Source organism: Prunus dulcis, chromosome 7 (genome assembly GCF_902201215.1).
Source record: "Prunus dulcis chromosome 7, ALMONDv2, whole genome shotgun sequence".
Taxonomy (NCBI): domain Eukaryota; kingdom Viridiplantae; phylum Streptophyta; class Magnoliopsida; order Rosales; family Rosaceae; genus Prunus; species Prunus dulcis.
Window position 1 is genome coordinate 19,199,255 of NC_047656.1, and position 23,848 is coordinate 19,223,102.

Genomic DNA, 23,848 nt, shown 5'->3' on the forward strand with positions numbered 1-23,848 from the left:
ACGTTCTGCAACTGAAGCAATCACATTGTTTAGGTGGCATTTCTCTATTGCCATTTACTTTTGTTATGTGGTTTAGGCCCAAAATAAAACCACAGACTTGTGCACCTGTCCATGCTACTTTCGAGTCTTCTGCTTTGCTATAAATGTTGTTGAGTCATCTCATTCATTCAACTTCGTATCTCGAGTCTCATTCAATTTCCTTTAGAATGGATTGAGGAAATAAAGAAAATAATTTAATCTCGTTCCGAACATCATCTCGAATATCCAGTGTAATCTGTTTCACTAATAAAATCTAAAATACAATCTCTTTTAGCGTTACTCACAATGCGTTAAAATATGGACAATTTTTCGTGACTACGACTAACAAAGAAGCATTTTATGGTTCTCCTCGTCCTCTTCCTCATGGACTTGATCCTCAAATAGAACCCCAATTTCTTCTAAGCTCTTCCCTTTGGTTTCTGGCAAAAAGAAGTAAAAGAAAACTGTGCCCACCACCATTATTCCTGCAAGAGCAAAAAACATTCCTCCAAATGTTATCTCCCTAGAAATGCTTAGAAATGTCATGGCCACCAACCCACTCACCAATCTGTTCACCCCAATGGCCAAGCTTGAACCTTGAGCCCTCAGCCTCATCGGAAATATTTCTGACGAATATACCCATGTGATGGGCCCAAGCCCAATAGAAAAGAATGAAGCTGCAGAGCAAACAGCCACCACACACAACCCAATTGCCCAATCTGGTTTGTCACCTGAAAACTCAAGAAACTTTGAACCAAAGCCTAAACAAGCCAATGAGATTGCCATGCCAATAGAGCCCAACAACAGAAGTGGCCGCCTTCCAAACCTGTCCAAGAACAGAGCTGATACTAGAACAAAGGAAGTCTTGGCTATGCCCATGAGGATTGTGACACCCACAAGATGTTTCTTGTTGTGAATTCCGGCCTCCCTGAAGACCTCCGGGCTGTAGTACACAACGGCTTCATTGCCGGAGGCCTGCATGAAGAAGTTGACGCCAATGGCAGCGATTAGAATGCGGCGGATGGGCCTAGTGGGCCTCAATAGTAACTCTCTCCAAACCCCTTGTCCATGCCAGTTGCTGCTTAATGAAGTGCCTGCTGCTGGGGTACTAGTGATCAACAATGAGGACGCAGCTTTTGCTATCTCTTTGAGTCTCAATTCAGCTTCCTCTTTGGTTTCAGATGTTCTCATCAAAACCTGCTTTGCTTCATCTAACCGGCCTTTCATGACCAACCACCTAGGCAAAAATATCAACAACTATATATTAAGTACATGTTATAAAAATTTGAGTGAAATATAGCAACAACAAAAAAGGAACAAAATTTCAAACCATGCACCTACCTAGGTGACTCTGGCATTGCCAACACAGCCAATGCAACAGCAATAGCAGGGAATGCTGCAAGGCCAAGCATAAGTCTCCAGTTTATGTTTTGCGGCATGCCCGATAAAGCGTAGTTGGAGATGTAGCCAAGTAGAATTCCTCCATTGATGAACACCTCAGGGAGAGAGCTGAGGAAGCCCCGGGTGAGAGCCGGCGAGAGCTCAGCCACATAGACTGGGGCAATCATGAGAGAGTAGCCAACTCCAATCCCAGCCACAACCCTACCAGCTATGAGGAAAGGGAAGGATGGTGCGAGTCCCATTAGAAGTGCACCTATTAGAAATGTTGCTGCTGCCAGGACTATAGTGTAACGCCTGCCAATCCAATCTGAAGTCTTGCCTGAGGCAAGTGATCCAATCAAAGAACATACATTCAGAGAACCAACCAAGATTTCTACTTGGGTTGTTGAGATATTAAGGTCCTCCCTGATGAAAAGAGCAGCACCACTCATCACCCCAATATCTGCAAAGAAATCAAGTCGTCCGTACTCAGAAATTAAAACAAACACAAACCCTCCTCTGTTCTGTTCTGTTCTTGATGAAATATTCTCCTTTATTTTATTATAAATTTCAGTGAATTAATTTGGTTTGATAGAATCGTGGGTTTTATGTGGACTTGATGGCTGAAAAATATTAAGGAAGGTACTGACCATAACCCAAGAGAACAGAGTTGGTGGAAGCCAACAAAGCACCAGCAAGAGCATATTTGTTGAGACTGGGCTGTGTAGCTTTGAGTTTTTCCGGTGGATGATCAGAAGCTCCGGTGGCCAGCACAGGCCATGTTGGTTGTCTTTTACTGTCACTTTTCAGTTGGGTATCTGCAGAAAATGGGGATTCAGACTCTGAATCAGCAGCAGCAAGTAAGTGATAATGGTGGTCCTTGTTGCTTGGCTCCATTAGCGTAGCAGGAGCGAGTGACGATCTCTGTGTTTGGGAAGACGGTAAAATTGGAAAGGCTTCTTATGTATAGTAGACATTGAAAGAGAGAGATATATATGTGTGTGTGTGTATGTGCGCAAGTCGTTTGTCGTTTGAAGGAGGGGATGGATTTGCATCAGTTCTTGTATATATCATTTGCATGTTTGGTAATTGAAGACAAGTATATCTTCTATATTTGCTCTAATGTAAACGGTGAATTAGTAATACGAGAAATGGAATGGCTGGTGGAAGCTCCTTCCTTTTTTTTTTTCTTGATAGTTTTTATAGATTGAATAAATGGAAGGAGAAGAATCAATGGTCCAAAAACAAGGGAATGAGTTTATAAGGAGAAAAATGAGAATTTGAAATTCACTATGCGTTATTAAGTGGCTGCGTTTACTTTTTGGAAAAGCTGCTTTTGTAAGACAGGCCACGCTGCCTCCACACGCCTCCTCTGTCATATTCATATGCCCGCCAATATATATATGGCAGGACTCATGAAGAGAGTTGGACCAAGCCAGCGCACGCAGCCACACAACAACACAAAATGCATATAGATATAGATTAGCATATCTTAACAAATTAGCGAACATGCATTATATATATATATATATATTGTGATCATTATCAATATCATGTATTGATTTGATCTGTAAATAATGGCCAACAAAATGTCCAGTACCATTATTATATATGTATCCCCATTTTGGCAGTGGGGTTGGGAGGATAGGGCACAATCTGATGGAGAAGTACTTTGATAAGTGACACGAGAGAGATAGGAACAATGCAACGGAATAGGGAAGTTTTTCTCCCGCTTATAAGCCCCCAACTTGGTTTGAATGAAAATTGAACAAGCTTCAGTTGAAGAAGAACAGTTGTGATTAAGCAGCACTTGAAATGTGACAGAAGAATAATTGCTTAGATTTGAATCTCAGATTCTGATAGAGTTCAAAGGAAGAAAAAGTGAAAAGCAAGCAAACCCCACAGTCCCACTCAATCATTAGCTAGCTAGCATGCTCAGTTCAGTCGAGTTGTACCAGCAGAAGTCGATGGAGAGAGTGACTAATAACCAACAAATGACAGAAGACGAATGTTCCTCTATATTTGAAATAATATGCAGTGCGGCCTCTGTTGTTCTTGGAGCAATATTCATTTGCAAATTGAAAAACACCAAAGAAAATGAAAAACTGCAACTAAAAAACACCATTTTGCTTCCTTTTTGTCAGATTTGACTGACAGAGGACTGCTAGTGCACTGACTGACTGCCACCATGGATAGTTCAGTGGGCTCCACCTGCTCTGCTGTCATGCTAAAACGGCGCCATCTACACAATGTAATTTACACCCATGCATTGCTAAGCGCATTTCCGTGGCAAACTTGAAAACCAGAAAGAAAGAACCAAATAACACCGCTACAACCACACCGTCAAGCTCTCAACTTTGAAGCACAATAAGCTTTAACATTCTCCCATCCAAACTATATTCTAGTGTTTCTTCTTCTTCCAGTGCCACAGAATCAAATTACCAAACATGGTATGGTGAATTTCTCCATCCCAAATTTCAGATATGAAAATTTTATGTATAAATGATACAAAGTTTGAAACTTTTCGTTTGTTTTGATTTTACTCTGTTTGTTTTTTTGGAACGAAACAGAGCAAAGGAACGGCAAGCTTCGGGAAGAGGAGGAACAAGACCCACACGCTGTGCGTGCGGTGCGGCCGCCGTAGCTTCCACCTTCAGAAGAGCCGTTGCGCCTCCTGTGGCTTCCCTTCCAGCCGTATCAGAAAATGTCACCTTTCAAATTTTTAACTCTTGCTCTTGATTTCGCTTCCTTTATTTATTTATTTTGTTTTTTGAGTTTGCCAATTGTTACTTATGTGGTTGGAAAAAAAAAACTAGATAACTGGAGCGTGAAGGCGATCGGAAGAAAGACAACAGGGACTGGTAGAATGAGGTACCTTCGCCACGTTGCTGTGAGATTCAAGTTTAACTTCAGAGAAGGTTTAACAATAACAAAGCTGATATATTTTTTCATTAGATCATCGAAGCGATTATGCAAACTTTGATTTTGAAAAATTGGTTTTGTGTTGTGTGCATTGTTTGTGAACTTGAAGGTACCGAGGCAGGTCCAAGAAAGAAGAGAGCTTCGTCATCGTCTCAAGCTTCGAGCCTCTGAGCTTCCAGCTTCAAGCTTCAAGCTTTGGGTTGGCTATGAAGGCTAATAGGACTAGTTTTGGCTTGTAGTTTAGTTTGTACTAGTAAGTAACATGTATGGAGTTCATTACAGACTTGGGCTTTTTAAAACTACTATATAAACAAACGACAATTCCATTCTCAAAATAATCTTTGCTTGGAGCTGAATAGACCAGTCCGAGTTTGCTCTTTACATACAGTATTGGCCAGGTCAAACATTACACAAGCTCAATCAGAGATTTTTCTTTTTTCTTTTTACGGTATTTACATATAAAGAATTAGAGCAATGAGACTGGGAGACAATTCTACAAACTCATCCCTGAGTTATCAATATATTCAGAAACCTGTGAAGCAAGTTGATAGGACCAGTTTACAGCAGTGCCAAAAAAGAGCTCCCAAAACCAGAGATCCAATGCAAGCACGGAGGAAAATATGAGCAACGCCAAAGTCTGGTAGCGGTTCAAAGGCCAACCTGATACTTCAGCCATTTTCTTCAGAAATGGAAGGGAACTGCTATTCAAATCCTGCTTTCTTATGGACCACGCAGATATCCACTGCGCCTGAGTAGGGATCAGCTCCAGCTCTTGTAATCGCCTACCGAGATCCGGCATGTGACCCCCTCCGTATAGTATTGCAATCCTGTTATTTCCACCGTCGATTGCTTTTCTGAGTGCATCCATGGCGGCTCTGTTTCTCTCACCAATAATCACAGAGCTCTCTTCTACATCAGCCGTAGCCTGCGTGAATCTTAAACAAGTAAAATACTTTTATGTCAGTTTTGAGAATTTTGCACCAACCCACAATGTAAAACCATACGCTTTTGAGACGAAGAACCCAAATAATAATTAGTTTGAACAGCCATACAATATGTTCAGCTGGAAGCAGTAAAGAAAAAGAGAAAAAACTTAGCAAATCCTTACTCGGATGTAAGCCTCTTTGCCAAGAAGACCTTCATTGCTGCACCAAAATCAAGCCTAGACAAGGCTTCAAATTCTGGAAATTCTGAGTCCTCACTGCCCGTGTCTGCACAGACACCTCCAATAATGAGAAGGCCGACAAGTGGCATAGGAAGCACACGTGCAGCCCACTTAAGCTTAGATCTCCAAGGACCAAGGCCTTCTGGGATTGTAGCAGTTTGAATCATAGCTTTCGTGGATCTAACAGTCATGTCTCTTGCAAATGTGAAGAAGCTTTCACCTTTTTCTTGCTGAAAACAAATGACAATGGCATCAGATGCAACAATGATATTATTCTCAAGCAATGATGGAAAAGAAATGAAGAGAGATAGAGGTTCTACATATATACAGCCCCTGAAATCAAACTACCCATGCACTACACAAAAAGGAGAGAGAAAATAAAAACCTGAAGCAATTGGAAAGTCTCGAAGTCGAGGTCTGCATGGTACCAATTCTCAGACTCGTAATCAAGACAGTCTAATTGGAAATCAAGCGTCAGAAATCGAGCCATCTGTCTCTGAATGCATCCCAGAATGTTAAATCCTTTTGAGCGTGAACCTTTGACTTTGAGTCTTTTTGTGGCAGCAAGGATTCTTCTGTTCTCTAAACTTTCCCTGCTTGTTACCATCTCATAAAGGACACAATCATAGGACTCAAGTTCCTTTTGCAGGGTCTCAAAGTACCTGGACATGGTACTTGGGATCATTAAAATTGTATAATCTGAGACAGCCAATTTTTGCACATATAGGTTAAGAAAACATCAAGTTATGACCACTGTCAAAAGTTACAATAGACACCAACACAAAGCTCAAAGTGAAGCTGAAAAAGAAATATTCTGCATATCCCTAATTCTGAAAATAAGTTCTGACAAATTCCATCTAAGTTAATTAAAGCGGTTTCCTAGCACCATTTCTTAAAGTCTCTTACACTCTTGGCATGCATAGGAGACTCATAATCAAAACTAGCCTTCACAGAGGTTTATCTTCATGGCATTTCCTTAGCACTTTATATTGCCCAAGTACATTATTTTCCTTGAAAGCACATCTCAAACAAGCCATGAGAATAGAACTTAAATGGAAGTTACCCTTGAAAACTTCATCTCTCAAACAACAAGCATTATATTTACTAAGCTCAAATTGCGCCCACTGGTTGAGCGACAGCAAGCTTTTAGCTTCTGAGTAGAGTAAACTATCAAACAGTTGAAATTACAAGTAGATAACTGCCAAAATACTGAAGAAGAAGAAGAAATTGCAAGAATAAGAATGATTGTTAGGAAATACATACTCTTTATCCGCGATGTGAATTGTCGAAACCAAATCAACCTACAAACCCGGAAATTAGAAAGAAGACCCGTGAAGAAACAAAAAGGACCTATGAAGAGAAGCCAATTCCATGCACAATACCTGAAGAAAAGGCCTCAAAAGCGACCAAGGAAACCTCTTTTTGTAGCTAACAACCGCAGTTTGCAACTCCCCAGTGCCTCCATCAACGCCCCTTTTGAACCTCATGAAATCCGCAATCGAATTGTTTCGTAAAAACTGCTCAGCCGAGCCATCCTCAATTGGGTTGATTGAAGAAGAACCAAAAACCTTGAAAGGAGCTAGCTTTGAGGCTTTGGGAAATTTAAGGCTTCGTTTGGATGATCCAAAGGGCCTGACTTTAAGGCTTGTAGAAGTGGAAGAAGCATCGGTGTAAGCGTTGGAATGGGAGGGAAACGAGGATGTAGATGAGAGAATTGAGAGTGAAGTTGAGACCATGCTTTCTCTCCACACAGAGAGAGAGGGAGAGAGAGAGAGAGAATTGGGTGTCTGGATAAACAAAGAGGAAATGGCGTTTTTCGATGGAGTGGAAAGGAGTTGAACCTGGTTTCAGGTTATTGCGGATTTTTATTTATTATTGTTTTCTTTTTGTCAATTTTTAAAATAAAATAATTTTTTCCTTATCTATATATATAAAGCAAAAAACAGAGAATGGTAAAACATTCAAAATACCAGAAAATGTCTTTAGTTAATTTAAACATTAAGAATTGAAATTATTAATTAAATGGGGATAATATAGCAAATATACATTTTTTTCATATTTTAAAAAAAATTAAAAACAAAATCAAATAATAAGTCCTATTTTTATGTTACATAACTACCTATGTTATCTTTCTTTAATTCTACATAAAAAATAAAAATAAAAAAATAAAAATAATTGGCACATGCATGGGGGCTAGTATTAATGCGAGGAGATTTTGTGTGTGTGTGTGTGTGGAGGGGAAAAGGGAAGGAGGTTTCATTGCAAATACCAAAACAAATAAAAGCTTAAAAAAACACACGACAATACAATTTCATACATCTACACCAATTCATCGCATCCGTACAATAAATAACCACGGAAACTGCATTAGGTGAGAGAACACACAAGGAGGACATATCCAATGAAAAAGAACCTGGATGGTTGACAATTTCAGACCCATGTAATGTAAATGGTCAGAGCTACTCCAGGAAAAAAGTTCACAATACAAAGCAAAGACATGTCGGACAACTGTGATCATAAACAAAAAGGAATTACAAGAAATCCCATGAATTTCATCTTACAAAAATCATCATGCACCAGAATTCGCTACTTCAGGATCCTGTTTTTTATCTGATTTTACATGACTTTCTTGTGAAACTTTCACCAGTGGACTCGTCTTCTTTACCACCATATGTCTCATCTGCCATGGAATCAACCCGAAGCATGCAACCAGTCACAAGTAACCTGTCCTCTTGGCCTTCTTTCAGTTTCACAGTGGACTCGTCTTCTTTACCATCGTATGTCTCATCTGCCATGGGGTCAGCCTGAAGAGCGCAACCAGTCACAAGTAACCTGTCCTTTTGGCCCTCTTTCAGTTTCACAGTGGACTTGTCTTCTTTACCACCATACGTCTCATCTGCCATGGGATCAACCTGAAGAGCGCAACCAGTAACGAGTAACCTGTCCTCTTGGCCTTTCCTCATTTTCACTGAAAACAAGAAACCACTTAACTTAGAACAATGCATGGTATAAGCCAACAATAGTACCCTAATTATCACGGTCATCCTTGCCTTGCCTCAATCAGATGGGGTTAAAAGCATATACTATCACAAAATATGACAAATAGCTGACGATTCTTACCAAGGGGATTCTATCCAAATCCTGCTTAATTCTAAACTTTCATTATATTTGATTTATTTGTACACAATTAGTATCAAGGGTCAAATTATTTCTATATCTGTTGGAAAAAAGACTACTAGAGTTGGAACCCCTATCTACAGTAAAGAAATTATTCATTTCATACATCCAATTTAATAGGGAAAGTCATGATAATTGTCAGAAACATGATAGAACAATTGTAACGTCCTGAGGACATCAATGTGGTTTGAGGACATTAGTCTACTAGTTTCCTACCTTGCAGGTTACATCTCTTTACATGGTGGCATCTCAATTGTTGGCTTCACAAAAGAAGCAGGAAATATCAATCAACATGCATCTATAAACCCTTCCATGCTCATGTAAACTTAACATGCATGCTGTTGCATAGAAGTTAGAAAAAATGGGCACTTGATAAGAGATACATGATTTATCACCGGAAAAACACAGTATGATGAGATATCACACAATGTAACAAAGACAACATACTATGATCTTTTACACACATCTTCTAAAGCACGAACAGAGGATACAATTTAGTAATATTACCACAGGAAGGGCCTTACCATCTTGAGGAGGCTGAGGGCGCGCAGAACCCTTCTTCCCGGATTCCTTTTTCTGTTCAGTATTGTTGTTCGGGTTGGGAACAATCTTTTCGTTCAGCTCAGGGCAAGTTGGGATGAGATGCCCTTTTTTCCGGCATATCACACATATCTGCAAGCAACACATTAAACCAGAACATCACTATAAATTTGACTCCTAATCATAATAGAACATCACTATAAATTTGACTCCTAATCATAACCCCAACTTCACAAAAGATTACAATTAACCAATTTCTTCAAACAATAAGAAAAAAACCCAAAATTGATTCAAGGCACACACAACATTTCCATGATTAAACAACAAGACACGCAATATATAAACATGAGCAATCCTTCTTTTCCAATTTATGCTAACTACTAGGAATTATTATCAACTTACTAAAGAAAAATAAAATTAGATTCACCAATGACAAATAGAACCCACTTCAACATATTTTGGCCCTTCAACTTTCTTTGCCGCATCAACTTTCTTTGCCGCATCAATTTTCTTTGCCGCTGTGGTTTTGCTCTTGTTGGTTTTGACTGCTTTGGTTTTGCTCTTGTTGGTTTTGACTGCTTTGGTTTTGCTCTTGTTGCTTTTTACTGCTTTGGTTTTGCTCTTCTTGCTTTTTACTGCTTTGAGTATTGGCTCTGGCGCATCAACAGGGGCTCTGGTTTTGCTCTTCTTTTTCTTCCTCTTCTTGCTTTTGACTGCTGTGAGTATTGGCTCTGGCTCCGCATCAACTTTAACTTTCTTTGCCGCATCTTCTTGTCCTGCCGCACCAACTTGGGCTGCAACATCAACTTGGTTTGCCGCATCAACAGGGACTGTGGTTTTGCTCTTCTTTCTCTTCCTCTTCTTGCTTTTGACTGCTGTGAGTATTGGCTCTGGCTCCGCATCAACTTTAACTTTCTTTGCCGCATCAACAGGGACTGTGGTTTTGCTCTTCTTTCTCTTCCTCTTCTTGATTTTGACCGCTGTGAGTATTGGCACTGGCTCTGGATTTGCCTTTATTTCTGACTTCTGTAGAGCTTGATTTATTACAATAGATTTTTGGGCATCAATAATGGGATTTACATCAGCATCAACATAGATTAAGATTGGTTTCTGAGGGTTCTTCTTCTTCCTCTTCTTCTTGTTTACGTCTTTTGCGAGTGTTGGCTCTACTTTTGGGAGCAGTTCGGGGTGCTCTACCTTTGGGAGGAGTTCTGGGTTTTTTTTCACCATTTTCGTCTGAAGCTGCCAAGGGCAAAGGGGTTGCAGAGATTTTGCGAGGGTTTTCGTTTGGCGAGACAAATTGGGGCTTTGAGGAGCTGCAGAGCTGAATATGCCGAAGACTTGGTTATGGGAGACCAAATGAGTTCCAACATCGCAAGGACAAAGGTTGGCATGACCCAACAAATAGGTCCATCAGAGCATCAAGGCCCATCAGCCAACTTCATTTCTTTCAGTTGGATCCCCTAGGTCCAATAAATTAAGGAAATTTTAGTGCTCAGAATCTCAGATGGCATACTTATAATTTAGTTATGTAGCTGTTGTTTTAACAAGAAATAATCTAAAATACTCTAAATTAATTTAATCCATGGGGAAGATCACTCGAACTTGGGTGGCAGACTCACTGCCCTTACCAACTAGTTGTTAGAGCATCTCTAGCAACATCTTCCAAAATTTGGTTAAATTTGATGACACAGGTTCATTAGAGCTGGCCACTTTAATTGTTTTCTAATGAGATTGAATCATTTAAGGGAGACAGAGCGAGAGAACAAAATTTGGCAAAAAATTAATTTTCCTCCCTCGAATACTCATATTTGGCTAGCAACTGTTCACAGAGTTAATTGTGGATGGCTAAACTGCTGGAGTGATTTTTTGGAGGAGTTTCAGTAAAATATGTCATCTAACATAATTTACAAGATGAAAAACAAAACAAAAGAAAAAAGAAGGGAAGTTTATTAATCCGTACTTGGATAAAGATGAATTGAATTGAGGAGGAGTTTGATTGAGGAGAATTAGATTCCGAATTCCTATTGAATTTGTTTACTAAATCATATGAATTGAGGGTAGTTAAATTCCGAATTCCTATTGAAGTTATTTACTAAACCATATGGAATTAGAGTATGAGTGGTACTAATTACTAAAATATTCTCGTTGTTAGGTTAAAATAGATGGCAATTTTAGAATTTTGAAAATTGTGTGAGGATATTATGGGTAAAAAAGATGAATTCCTAATGGATTAGTTCTTCAGGAATTAGAATACCACATCCCATCCAAGAATTGAATTCCTTCAAAATCAGGAATTCAATTCCTAATTTTATGTGAGCCCCACTTACTTTTCAATTCCTTGATGTGAAGCTTCTAAAGTGAAATTCAATTCCTGATTAGTAAACACACCATCCAAAGATATCTGTTAATTCATTAGAAAAACTAAACGAGACATTGAAAGCTTTTGAACTATGGTTTTCTACTAACATATAAAAAATGCCAATTACACCAAAACCTGCCAGGAAGTAATCAAATCCCAACGAATAAAATAATTTCTGCAAATACTCAATACCACTACAATCTCCAGCAGTAAAGAACAGCCGAACCTCATGACCACATGTAGAAATCAAGAGAGAGCTGGAGAAACAAATATTCCAAATCAATATGTGGGAGACCTGCAAAACTTTTCTCTGCATGGTTATGATCTTATCACCGTTTCTTCTTCTTGTTTTTACTTTATTCCAAATCTGTCTCATTGTGACAAAATCCGAAGGCCTGCTTGTAAATCCTCTAGGGTGATTGTTCTAAGTTCATCTGTGTCTATACAGTCAAAATTAAGCCTAAGGTCCAAACTTTCTCTAGCATTAACTAACATCGTATCCACTAAACCTCCATTCATCTCCTTACACTGCTTTTCTGTTGTCTCTCGTCGAATCAGTTCTGCAACCGCTTCTACACTGCAAGAAGAATGTAACTGAAACCCATACAACAAGCTTTCCTCTGTTTGATTGTTCATCTTGATATGGAGAATCTTTGCTAGGTCTTCAGAACTGAAGTCGCTAAAATTGAAAAACTTGGTCACACGCCGGCAGAAACCTTCATTGGAAGCAATTACTCGATTCATTGGTTCGCTATATCCCGCAAATATGACTACAATTTTTCCACTATCCATGACAGACATGATCTCTTCCAATGCTTCCAAACCATAGTCTTTATCGTCTGCCTTCTGCATAGGTATTAGTCGATAAGCTTCATCTACAAAAAGAATTCCTCCCTCTGCGTCTTTAATCTGTGCATAACGTTATAATTAGTGTGTCACAGTAGAGTATTCGCCTTACAAACTAGAACATAAATAATTTCAAAAATATCAACGTTTTACCTTCCTCCTAGTTTTTGGTCCAGTATGACCAACAAATTCCCCAACCAAATCAGTTCGCTGTACTTCTGTTACTTTGTCAGTAGGTAGAATTCCCACCATATGGAGTAATCTTCCAAGAATTCGAGCTACCATTGTCTTACCTGTTGATAACATTAACTATATTATATAATGATGATAATACGAGGATGTAACCTAAAAAAGTAAAAAAGAAAAGAAAAGGCAGAAACATTGTCATGATCCAATCATCCAGATTGAAACCACTGTACGCAATGCTTACCTGTTCCAGGATTGCCAAGAAACGCCATATGAGGGGGTCTCCTTGTGCCAACTTTCAGCCCAAGGGCCTTACGCCTCTCATCCAAAAGCATCCCCTTTGCCCATTTCCGTAGTTGTACCTTGAGCTCATGCAAACCAACAATATTTGATAATTCATTTTCAAGTTCATCCATCTTAGCTTTAGTTTCGCTGCATGCTTCAATTGCTCTTCTCCTCCTCTGCTCTTCAAAGTGAGACAGTAATAGTGCCTGCAGCTTTCCATTTTCACGGCCTTTTGAAAGGTGATTTAGGGGAGTCATACCCTCCTACAACAATTCAAAGACAGTATCATTAGCATTTACTTAGGCGCTATATTTGAGTAAATTGAATGTTGCAAGTAAATGCAATGAACCATACATCGTCCATGGCACTGCAATCAGCATTGTACTCAAGTAATGTTTTGACAGTTGAGAACTCTTCTGCTCGAAGTGAGTACCACACAGCAAGGTGTAATGGTGTCATTCCATTCTGCATGGACAGAAGAAGAAAATTAAAAATAAAAATAAAAAGAATAACACATTGACATAATAGTTAGAAATCTAAAACTTAAAAGAAACCGTATGATCAGTTGAAAGGCAACTCACATTTGCTTTGGCTTCAATAAAAGCACCGTGAACAAGAAGCAACCGTGCAGCATCATTGCATCCATTCTTAGCTGCCATGTGCAATGGTGTTTCTCCATACTGCAAAGCTCAACATGTTTTAAATTGAATTTCAAAACAATTCGTGTAAGACAAAATTCTGATCCAGAAAGAAAACATTTTACCTACCATGTTCCTGGCTTCCAACTCAACCTTATCTGGCCCTTGCCAATCAAGAAGAAATTTAACTATCTCAGCCTTATTGTAACCAGCAGAAACATGAAGTGGAGTTTGTGCCATCTGCATTTAGGGAAACAAATGATTAGCTGATAAAATAACCTAACCTGAATGTTACATTGAAGCATATAATAAAGAGCAAATAATAAAAGAAATGCCCTTCTGTTCTTTATAGCTTTACTAACAGGAACTTCAAATAAAACCTGCTAATCCTATCTTTCTTTACGCCTTTTTTAACTAAGCTTTCTCTGGTTGAAAAGGTTTATGAACTGGCCAAAGAAGTATATGCCTTTGAAAAACTACATAAAGCATGGGATCTCATCTTCAATTTAGCCACACAGACAATCCATAACTGAAAGTACAATTGACTTCAATTAGTGGAGAAGAAGCTCGTTCCCACCACTAGCGACAACCATGAAAAGAAACTCCCTTATCCATCGTCCAACGGTGAACACACTTAGATCCAGCCCAATTCCTTCTCTTCATTACACCAAAACATCATATGGTACTTAATTCACCATATTCCACTACATTTCATTTGACAGACTCTACCAAATACATTTACGGAAAAAAAAGGTTAGTGTTTCCCTTCCTTTATACAACGGAAGTCCCAAGTTCCCAACAAATTGTAACAACAGCCACATACAAATATAAGAAGATTGAAGCGCCCAAATCCTACATTAGGGTTGTTAAGAAACATGATCCAACGAGTGAAATTCACAAGATTTTCATAACCCACTTGGCAAACATTCCTAATGATGAGAATGACATAAAATCCATCAAACAAAATGCACCCAAATTTGCAAAATGTCAACTTTCAATACGAAGTTGAATTCTTGAAAATCCCATTTCGCGTATTTACACATACAAGAGAAAGAGATCTTACGATGGCATTTCTTTCGTTTAGAAGAGATGGGTTTTCCCGGAGCAGCTTCTGAAACCCAAGAAGGTCCCCAGACTGAGCGTAGCCATGAATGGTGACGGGCTTGGCAGATCTTGACCGTTGATCTGGATACCTCTGCATACCTCCCTCCCTCTGTGTACTTGGGTTTTTGCTAGCTCTCCTCTTTCAGACAAAAGAAAGATGGTTGAAAATGAATTGAGAAAGACAAGGAGAGAGATTTTAGAGGGAGAGACTTTGGAGGTGTCCGAGTATGCGCGTCTATTTATTTTTTGCAATTATTATTTTTGGCTATTTACACTTTTAGCAGCTCCATTTTTCCTTTCTTTTCCTCAACCCTCAAGACTTTATTCATTTTATACTAACATCTTATGACCTTCATAAGGAAGGGGTGGACACCTTATTATTTCAATAAATAAAATAAAATAAAAACCTTAGATCTCGTTACAAATATTGCCCAGCGAGCGAAAAGAGAAACACTTGCATGAAACGAGATAGTATTGTTTTGCTATCACCTACTAATAACGCTATGACACACGTATTATTTCCGTTGCAACTAAGTTTTTCTCCGATGAAAAATGATCTTCTAATTATTCTAATTTAGTTTGTTTACAACATTATTCTAATTTGATATTTATTAGAATAAAATATGTAAACAGTTACACATAAGCGTTCGTGTTTTTGTTTTTAAAAAATTTCATATAAATTATCCCTAAAAAAGATTTGTAACGCATGTATTAAATGACATTCACTCATCACTCAAAGGTTTGTTCGATTCCCTTACCCACACTATCACTTGTATGATTCATAAAACAATCTCATAAGAAAAAGATTTTGAAAATCAATAAAATAAAATAAAAACTCAAATTTCTAGTAAATAAAGAAAAAGAAGGTAAGGCAAATGGGGTATAGCTTAATTTCACTCACACCAGCAGAAGTTCGAAACCTCTAACAACCCAATAAATATTTGTATAAATCTCCTCCTCGATCTCTTATAAAAAATAAAAGGCAAAATTATAGCAATGGTCCATGGAATAAGACAAAACTTTATTTTTCGTCATTCATATTGTTAAATTGTTATAGTGGTACTTTAGTTATGCTTCTACTTTCAAAAATCTTCATTTTCGTCATATCAGTCAACTTTTCCGTTAAAAATAATGACATGGCATTGACAAGTCTTTGGGCAAAAATGCATTTTCGCACAAATTTTTTTTTAAATTAAATCAAATCTCTCTCTCTCTCTCTCTCTAGCCCGATTCCTCTGGGGGGTTGGGGTTCTGGGTTCGTGGGTGCTGCTAGGGTTGCGGCTATGGTAGAGAGTGGTTGTGGGATAGTTTGAGGGTTGGAGCTTGCAGGTGGTAGTCATGGAGAATGGGGAAAGAAGAAATCGTCGGAGTAAGAGGGAGAGTGCACAGGGGGGGAGGAGAGAGAGAGTGCACAGGAAGGGAGGAGAGAGAGAGATGAATTTTTCAATTTGTCCTTAATTTTGACAGAAAATTTAACTAAGTTGACGGAAAGACCAATGATGCAACATGGGATCTAATTGAAACATCACCGTAACAATTTAACAATATAAGAGACGAAAAATAAAATTTGGTCTTAGTTCAGGGACTCATTACTATAATTTTGCCAAAATAATAATAATAAAGAAGGTAAGAATTTGGTAACCCAAGTCCAACAATGGTTTTGCATGGATGGTGCCAGCAAAGAAAATGCGATGAACGTGATTTGTATTTGGTTAATTTTTTAAATTAGAATAATGCATTCATGATTACTCATTTCATTATCATAATCATTGAGCACTAACAATAACGTAAGACCACAATGTTTTACAATAAAATAAAGACAATAATGTGAGAGCACAAGCTGTCGTCCACTTTTTTCCTAATTTTCTAATTTGGGTCGGGCTTGGGCCGAGATTGGGCCTAAGTCAAAGTAGAAAAAAGCTCGAACCATGCCCATTATACAAAGAGGTTGCCCCAGTCCACCGACAGTATCGAAATGGGCCGGACATTATGGGCCCAATTTCGTGCTTAATCCAACGGCTGGCACTTGCCAATTACAATACTCAATCAATGTTTAATGAGTACAAGACTCCTCTCGATGGTTTTAGCTTCCCAACCTGACCAACCCAAAAGCGACACGATGACACAGACCCACGACGACACGTGTCACCTGATCACTAGTAGATGAGGTTGCTTCAACGTGTGGTCATCACGAACCTCCTTGGCTGCATCGCCAATGCTCCTCCTAAATCTCCCGCGAATATAACTAGATATTTTCTCTCAGCCAAAAAAAAAAAAAAAAACCAAACGGCTTTAGATATTTTTTTATATTTAACTTATAATCTTTTCAAATTGAAAGAAATGATTATGTACAAGAGTAGTTGGAACACAACCTCACAAAAGATTGGAGCCTCACTTTGATGAACTTTCAGTCACTGTATTATCTCCAATGGCCATGGTTGCAAGGCTTCACGTATGCCCACAGAGCTTGGAGTCCTTCAACTTCAAAGACTACCACAGAACCGGCCCAACGGTCATCATCGGGTCGGGTTTTCGGCGCTCCGGTTCGGTACTGCCCACGGGGCGTAATGGGTTTTGCTTGACGCAGTGCAGGTCGTTTAGGGGTGAGGATGGACGGGACGTGGTGGAAGAGAAAGAGGCCGAAAGTGCGGGAAAGCGTGGGAATTTGAAGGGAAGTGGAATTTGGAAATCTTTGAGTTCTACTGTTTTGGGAGGTTTTGGTTTGCGTTCCAGAAATTCTGATGAATACAGGAAAGCTGTGGCCAAGTTGGAGGAGGTCTGTTCCTCGGTGAGTGTTGTTTACTGGTTTTTATTTTTCATTCTTCGATTTGATTAATGTTTGTTTGTGCTCAATCATTGTGATTTGGTTAGTTTGAGTACGTGTTTGTTTTCTTTTGTTGCTACAGTGAATAACTTACCAGTTTGGTTGCTGAGAAAATCCAAGGAAAGATAGTTGATTGAGATTTTGAATCTTGAAGCTTTCAGTGATTGGGGTCCGAGACAAATGGAAATGATTTTTCTAAATGGTTCTTCTGTTAATTGGGTTTTGGTTATTCATTTCTTATAAACGGCATAAAAATAAATAAAATGAAGTTAAGCCTCAAGATTTTGTCACTAAAAATTTAGAGAAAACAAGAACACAAAACAAAACAATCAGCTACCTAATGATAGGACTCTTATGGTTTATCTTGTTCTTAAGCCTTTGAGATGCTTCTGAGTATCTAACCCTGCTTCTCTCTAAAACAATCAGGCTGCCGTACAAATTGGAAGATATATTGTGACCATGATGAGCACTGGGGTTATACTAGCAATTGGGTTTCAGTTGTCAGGTTGGAAAGCATGTTACTTATTTAGTTTTGTTATCTGTCCTAAAGCAATATTTCATATGCAGACCTCTAATTGTTGGGAAGTTTTGTGAAGGTGGAGACAGTCAGTTGAGTGAGCTAGTTTGGTATAGCTGGCTCGGAGGAATTATTATTGGAACGATGATAGGAGCTAACATGGTTTTAGAGGAACACTGTCGAGCTGGTCCAAGAAATGTTGTAATTAGTGGAAGGTAGATACTCTCTCTTCTCTCTGCCTAGTTACAAAACGGATGCCCTATAATTGTAGTGTAAGGAGGGGTGGTACAGGTGGAGGCTTTGTAATTCCATGTTATCACGAAGAATCATCTCTTATAATTGCAATATGGTTACTGTGAAGGGAAGCCAAGGCATAGGGCAGATATATCATATATGATTGGTTTTTGGTCATTAAGAATAAATAATAAAAAGAAAGAAGGCATGCTTTTATTCTTCTTTTCCCATTTACGTACTTGATTTTCATACAATGTCCGGATGAATTTTCCTTAAGAAAACCCCAATTCATATGAGATTTTCATGTTGTTGTTGTTTGTTTGATTGGCTGGTACAGTACAAGGGGACTTGGAAAAGCACTTGCTCGTGAATTTCTTCTTTCTGGAGATCGTGTGGTTGTCACTTCTCGAAGGTGGTATTTGGATTATGATATCTGTTGGTATATAGACTTATCAACATCTATGTACCATGGTTATGGTGTTATAAATACTACTACTGACACCTCAACCAATTACTGAATCTTGTCAACGCAGCCCTGAGTCTGTACAAGCAACTGTCAGAGAGCTCGAGGTAAACCTACGGGAAGGTATGATCAGTGCTGGTGCCTCCTCTAAGCACCTGGCACATGCAAAAGTGGTTGGCATAGCATGTGATGTTTGTGAACCTGGCGATGTGCAGAAACTGGCAAATTTTGCTGTTAGTGAACTCGGTAATATTGACATTTGGGTAAGCGTTTGAAGCTCTCTAGTGGATGTTTTATCACTTTGCATTTGGTGGTAGTGTGTTTAGATATTTTTTAAATTTATTTCCAGCCTTGGACTTCATGTGCTGTACTCTGATTATCCATATATTTTAGCAGCTTCAAATCTTTTACCATCTAATTTGTAAGCCCCTTGACAGATAAACAATGCTGGCGCAAATAAAGGATTTAGACCCTTGCTTCAGTTTACTGACGAAGACATTAAACAGGTATTTGTAAATAAATGGCTCTTATTGTTGTTAGTGTTAGATGTAGCATCCGATTGGCTTTATCATCTCCCCAACCCCCCAAAATGCAAATGCAGCTGCCCTACAATGCCCCTGAAACATTACATTGTAATATATAATCATTTCAAACTTGTTCAACTAACTTTGCTCATACCTTCTAGATTGTCTCGACAAACCTGGTTGGGTCTATACTCTGCACTCGAGAAGCTATGCGTGTAATGATAAATCAGCCTAAGGGTGGGCACATATTTAATATGGACGGGGCAGGCTCTGGGGGGTCAAGTACCCCTTTGACAGCTGTGTGAGTGCCTAGCCTTGTTAATGGAGAATAGCTTTTTCTTTTGTGGGAAGAGACTGAATTGTCACGCATTTTTTTTGAAATTGTGATTTCTGATAGATGACAATTGTACATTGATACTTATGCTATTTTATCACCTTTACCTTTAGCTATGGGTCGACGAAGTGTGGTCTTAGACAGCTTCAATCATCACTTTTAAAGGAGTGCAAGCGGTCTAAAGTAGGAGTGCACACAGCATCTCCAGGCATGGTTCTTACAGATCTGCTTCTCAGGTACACTGAATGACTTGTTCTCTGTGGTCCATTTCTTCTCTTGTTTCACTTATATCAATTCACTAGGCCTGTTGTTAAACGAGAATCTTCACCCTCATGAGCTCAAATATAGAAAATGTCCAAGCACTGGCTCATCATTAAATGAGTTTTCCCCAGCAGATCATACTGCTTACTGTGTAAATGGTGTTTGTGCATGCTAGGATCTGATGAATTTTTTATTGCTTGTTTGCAGTGGCTCTTCTTTGAAAAATAAACAAATGTTTAACTTCATATGCGAGCTTCCTGAAACAGTAGCTAGAACTTTAGTTCCACGGATGCGGGTTGTAAAGGGATCGGGGAAGGCCATCAATTACTTGACACCACCTAGGATTTTACTTGCTTTAGTAACTGCATGGCTTCGACGTGGTCGATGGTTTGATGACCAGGTAATTTTTTGACTTTTGTTGAAGTGTAAGATATGCTATATGTTACCGTCCATGCAATGTGACAAATAGAGTTCTTCTGTTGAATATGGTAGCAGCAGGAAAATCGTACCCAGATACTTACTTTTGGATATGGTTCTTAATTTACAAGTTGGAAACAAGCAAAAACTGATTCTGGCATACTTTGCAGGGCAAGGCATTATATGCAGCAGAAGCAGACCGACTTCGGAACTGGGCTGAAAACCGCACGCGTTTTTACTTTACGGATGCAATGGAGATGTACACAGAGAACACTTGGGTGTCTGTCTTCTCACTCTCTGTTGTTTGTGCATTCATAATTATTTCTAGCACGAGCAGCAACTTTCCTGGTACTTAAAGATTCCCCTCATACTTCAAATTGAAACCGCTCGCACAAGCAGCAACTTTCAGGCAGATGCTATTTGTGAAGGACCAGCTGCCGTGCTTGGGACAACAACCTATGCAACAGAAAGTTACCGATGGAATGGCGGGGTACCATTTTTTTACCCTGCATCGGTCGGACACTAAACTTTACATATTCTTTGTAGATCATCATAAGCCTATTTGACTATTACACATCGTTTACAAATCCAAATCGTGTGTGCTTTCTATGCAAAACCATGTAAAGACTTTAATTAGTTCATGATAATATTTGATTCCAAGTTGTACATGCTAAGAGTAGCAGCTAAAATCGCTATGATGCATCTCTCTCTCTCTCTCTCTCTCTGTGTAAGATCCCACATCAAACAACAGAGAGGGGGTGATGTGCTTTATATGTGCACACCAGCATTCATCTAGCACGAGGCTTTTTGGGAGCTCACTGGCTTCGGAGTCGTAGGAACTCCGAAGTTAAGCGAGTTGGGGGCCAGAGCAATCTCAGGATGGGTGACACACTGGGAAGTTGCTCGTGAGCTCCCAGTCCCAGAAACAAAACCGTGCGGGCAGAGAGGGAGCCCAAAGAGGACAATATCGTGCTACGGCAGAGTCGATCTTGGGATGTGACACTCTCTGTGTTATTTCCTATGGATTTCGGTGTATATGGTCGAAACTCAACCAGAAAATCAACTTTAAGTTGAAAAGTTAACACTCTTGAGAGTTGTAGCTAGTATGGATTTTGTTCAATCAGATGGGGTTTACAATTCAGTATGTCAAGCTTAATCCCAAGATCAACGTCTACTCTATGTTAAAAAGATTTTAGAGGCAATCTTGCTAGAGATTGGAGCCAAAGCCCAAGATCAAGTATCGAAATTGAAATTGAAAATATTATAAGGCTCTGCACATCTAAGCCGATAAATAGGGTGCAAAATATAGAAGAAAAACCCTACAATACTCAAACTCTAGAAGAAGAAGAAAAAATTATTTGACTTTTCAAATGAATTGAATACCATACAAGCCTCGAAAAACTTAAAAATTACAACACTACCATCATAGTTTTTTTCGACCATGAATAATGAACCAATGACTTGTGTCGTCTTTGTTCCGTAGCGGAAAATGCGGTCCTTCTAGCGTTACTCTTGGAGAGAGCAAGGGGAAAGAGATTGTTTTGTCATTGGAGTCATATAAATACAACAATAGATTGAGTGTTCACACACACACCTAATCAATGATTGAATCACGCCGTCTTCATATTAACAAACAGTTGAAGGCAACAAGCCATGTTGATAATCATTTCCTTATTTGACAAAAATACATAAAATAACACACTAAGAAAAAGAATAAATTAAAACCCTAATGCCAAATGTGAAGGAATTGTAGTAGGAAATTTAGTAAGCCCTGGTGATTAGCAGGACGAGTTTATTATATTTATTATTTAATATAATAAAACAGATAGCTGGATATTGAGAGAGCATAATATTTTGCCTTTCTCTCACTTTAGTCAAAACAGAAAAAGCGAATGTCATGGCACTAATTAGGAGAGAAGCTATCAATTACAATACAATAATACCATCGCCATGTGAGAGGCCACGACAATTGAACCTCCTATCCCATTCAAATTCCAGCCCCACTTGATTAATCATTTTTATTATTGTTTTTGTTCCTTTTATTTATATAATTTCAGCTTCTTTTTTTTTTCTTTTTTCTTTTTTTGTGGTTGGAATTTAAAATATGACATTGTCAGGTGAAATGTCCCTGGTCTTGACTATACTGCTGCCTTACATGTTTGAAAAATGAAAATATATGTCTGCCTTCCACGTCCACCAGCTCATCACCGTATCTTGAAGCATTTGCCGGCAGTTTGCTTCTCTTCCCCCTTAATTTTCTTTTAGTACCAAATTATTCATTTTATCGGTGTCATATGGTTTCCCTAACGAAACACCCTTCATTATATTTTATAAGTAACTGGTCGGCTTCCTCACACTGAATTTTATCACAATCAATGCATATTGTATGACTTCTCCATCAATAAAATTATTATAGATGTATAAGAGTCGAACGCAATGCATTGTGACGAATCACATTATAATTAAGGTGTGTGCGACAAAAGATCCAACTCTTTAAAAATGATTGAGGATTCCATTTTCTGTCTAAAGCACATCAATATGGTACAATTATGACCTGGGCTTTGAATTGAGAACTTAAAACAATGTATTGGAAAAGTACCATACTCAGAGACTTAGAGGGAAGCTTCCAATGTTTAGACAAATAATGTCCACGGCATGGTGTGTGTTTGTCTATAATCCTAAACTTAATTAAACATGAAATAATCGCCGGCAAATCCAGTGCAATGCAGACCAAGATGTGATAATAATATTGACCCAAGTGCTGCTCATTTTTTTTGGGAATTTGACTTGGCTAAAAGCCGCCTCCGCCGCATGCCTGCAATTTTTGTGCTACCTCAACAGCACACGAATATTGGACCATTTCCTGCTACGCTCCACGCATGGATATGGACAATTATTCTCTCTCTCTCTCTCTCTCTCTCTCTCTCTCTCTCTCTCTCTCTTGCTTATATTAGGGTTTTTCTTTTCTGGGGCAAACCTCCTCTTCTTGGGTGGTTTTACTTTACATATGCATGCTGCTTATTACACTTGGCTTCTCTTACTTCGGCCGTTCAAATTGTTCCATATGACTTAAAAACAATGCATGGAGAGATGAATAGTTAATTAGAATTCATCAACTGCCCAATTTTGAAGAGGATTTAGAGTGCATTAAATAATTAATTGGAGTTGTGGCATAACTCTTTTGTGTAGGAAACATGTCAACTTGGTCGTATATGGTTTAGCTGTTGGTGTCCAGCTGGTGTGTGTCTTTTACTTAGAGTAACAGCTACTGCCTAGAGCCATGCAAGGCTTAAAATTTCAAATCAGATCAATTAGGATCACCTAATCCCTTGACTTATCATAATTTATTGCCTTCTTTTAAGTTATCTGGGTAGCGTTATTAATAGGGTTAATCTGTTTGTAAATTGTACAGCTCACTTTCATATTGCCTTCCCTTGCTTGAGCCATAATTAAATTATATATATGGAGGACACTCCTGGCTAAAAGAGGGTGTTTAATTATATATAATTAAAAAAGCACTATAATTTTTAATAATAATTTGAACATGCTTCTAATAAAAGCATTTTCAGCAAAAGTGCTTAATTATGACTTTATAACTATCACCGAAATCACACAAAAACAGTATTATGATGTAAGTTTGATGAGATTCTA

General features: G+C 38.7%; 6 protein-coding genes across 6 annotated transcripts; 2 read left to right on the forward strand and 4 right to left on the reverse strand.

The window, feature by feature from the left end:
- Positions 1 to 221: 221 nt before the first annotated feature.
- On the reverse strand, positions 222 to 2,388 carry LOC117633625 (probable polyol transporter 6). The gene is made up of 3 exons (XM_034367285.1): positions 2,049 to 2,388; positions 1,360 to 1,861; positions 222 to 1,255 (listed from the first exon to the last, which is right to left on the reverse strand). The coding sequence occupies exons 1-3, from the start codon at positions 2,293 to 2,295 to the stop codon at positions 361 to 363; spliced, it is 1,644 nt and encodes a 547-aa protein (XP_034223176.1). The 5' UTR covers positions 2,296 to 2,388; the 3' UTR covers positions 222 to 360.
- A 1,322-nt stretch (positions 2,389 to 3,710) lies between these two features.
- LOC117633642 (60S ribosomal protein L37-3-like) lies at positions 3,711 to 4,650 on the forward strand. Its single transcript, XM_034367308.1, has 4 exons — positions 3,711 to 3,848; positions 3,969 to 4,104; positions 4,215 to 4,316; positions 4,430 to 4,650. Exons 1-4 carry the CDS (start codon positions 3,846 to 3,848, stop codon positions 4,489 to 4,491), a joined length of 303 nt encoding a protein of 100 aa, XP_034223199.1. The 5' UTR covers positions 3,711 to 3,845; the 3' UTR covers positions 4,492 to 4,650.
- Positions 4,628 to 7,327, reverse strand: LOC117633630. Its single transcript, XM_034367291.1, has 5 exons — positions 6,868 to 7,327; positions 6,749 to 6,786; positions 5,871 to 6,147; positions 5,429 to 5,715; positions 4,628 to 5,255 (listed from the first exon to the last, which is right to left on the reverse strand). The coding sequence occupies exons 1-5, from the start codon at positions 7,219 to 7,221 to the stop codon at positions 4,814 to 4,816; spliced, it is 1,398 nt and encodes a 465-aa protein (XP_034223182.1). The 5' UTR covers positions 7,222 to 7,327; the 3' UTR covers positions 4,628 to 4,813.
- Positions 7,328 to 7,777: 450 nt separating this feature from the next.
- On the reverse strand, positions 7,778 to 10,581 carry LOC117633632. Its single transcript, XM_034367293.1, has 3 exons — positions 9,650 to 10,581; positions 9,187 to 9,334; positions 7,778 to 8,453 (listed from the first exon to the last, which is right to left on the reverse strand). The coding sequence occupies exons 1-3, from the start codon at positions 10,430 to 10,432 to the stop codon at positions 8,092 to 8,094; spliced, it is 1,293 nt and encodes a 430-aa protein (XP_034223184.1). The 5' UTR covers positions 10,433 to 10,581; the 3' UTR covers positions 7,778 to 8,091.
- Positions 10,582 to 11,638: 1,057 nt separating this feature from the next.
- On the reverse strand, positions 11,639 to 14,887 carry LOC117633629 (protein CbbX). Its single transcript, XM_034367290.1, has 7 exons — positions 14,583 to 14,887; positions 13,649 to 13,759; positions 13,463 to 13,561; positions 13,236 to 13,346; positions 12,841 to 13,144; positions 12,564 to 12,703; positions 11,639 to 12,473 (listed from the first exon to the last, which is right to left on the reverse strand). Exons 1-7 carry the CDS (start codon positions 14,718 to 14,720, stop codon positions 11,937 to 11,939), a joined length of 1,440 nt encoding a protein of 479 aa, XP_034223181.1. The 5' UTR covers positions 14,721 to 14,887; the 3' UTR covers positions 11,639 to 11,936.
- A 1,987-nt stretch (positions 14,888 to 16,874) lies between these two features.
- Positions 16,875 to 20,871, forward strand: LOC117633626 (probable chlorophyll(ide) b reductase NYC1, chloroplastic). Its single transcript, XM_034367286.1, has 10 exons — positions 16,875 to 17,411; positions 17,874 to 17,952; positions 18,044 to 18,179; positions 18,536 to 18,610; positions 18,732 to 18,924; positions 19,099 to 19,167; positions 19,347 to 19,486; positions 19,633 to 19,755; positions 19,988 to 20,180; positions 20,368 to 20,871. The coding sequence occupies exons 1-10, from the start codon at positions 17,052 to 17,054 to the stop codon at positions 20,551 to 20,553; spliced, it is 1,554 nt and encodes a 517-aa protein (XP_034223177.1). The 5' UTR covers positions 16,875 to 17,051; the 3' UTR covers positions 20,554 to 20,871.
- Positions 20,872 to 23,848: the final 2,977 nt, after the last annotated feature.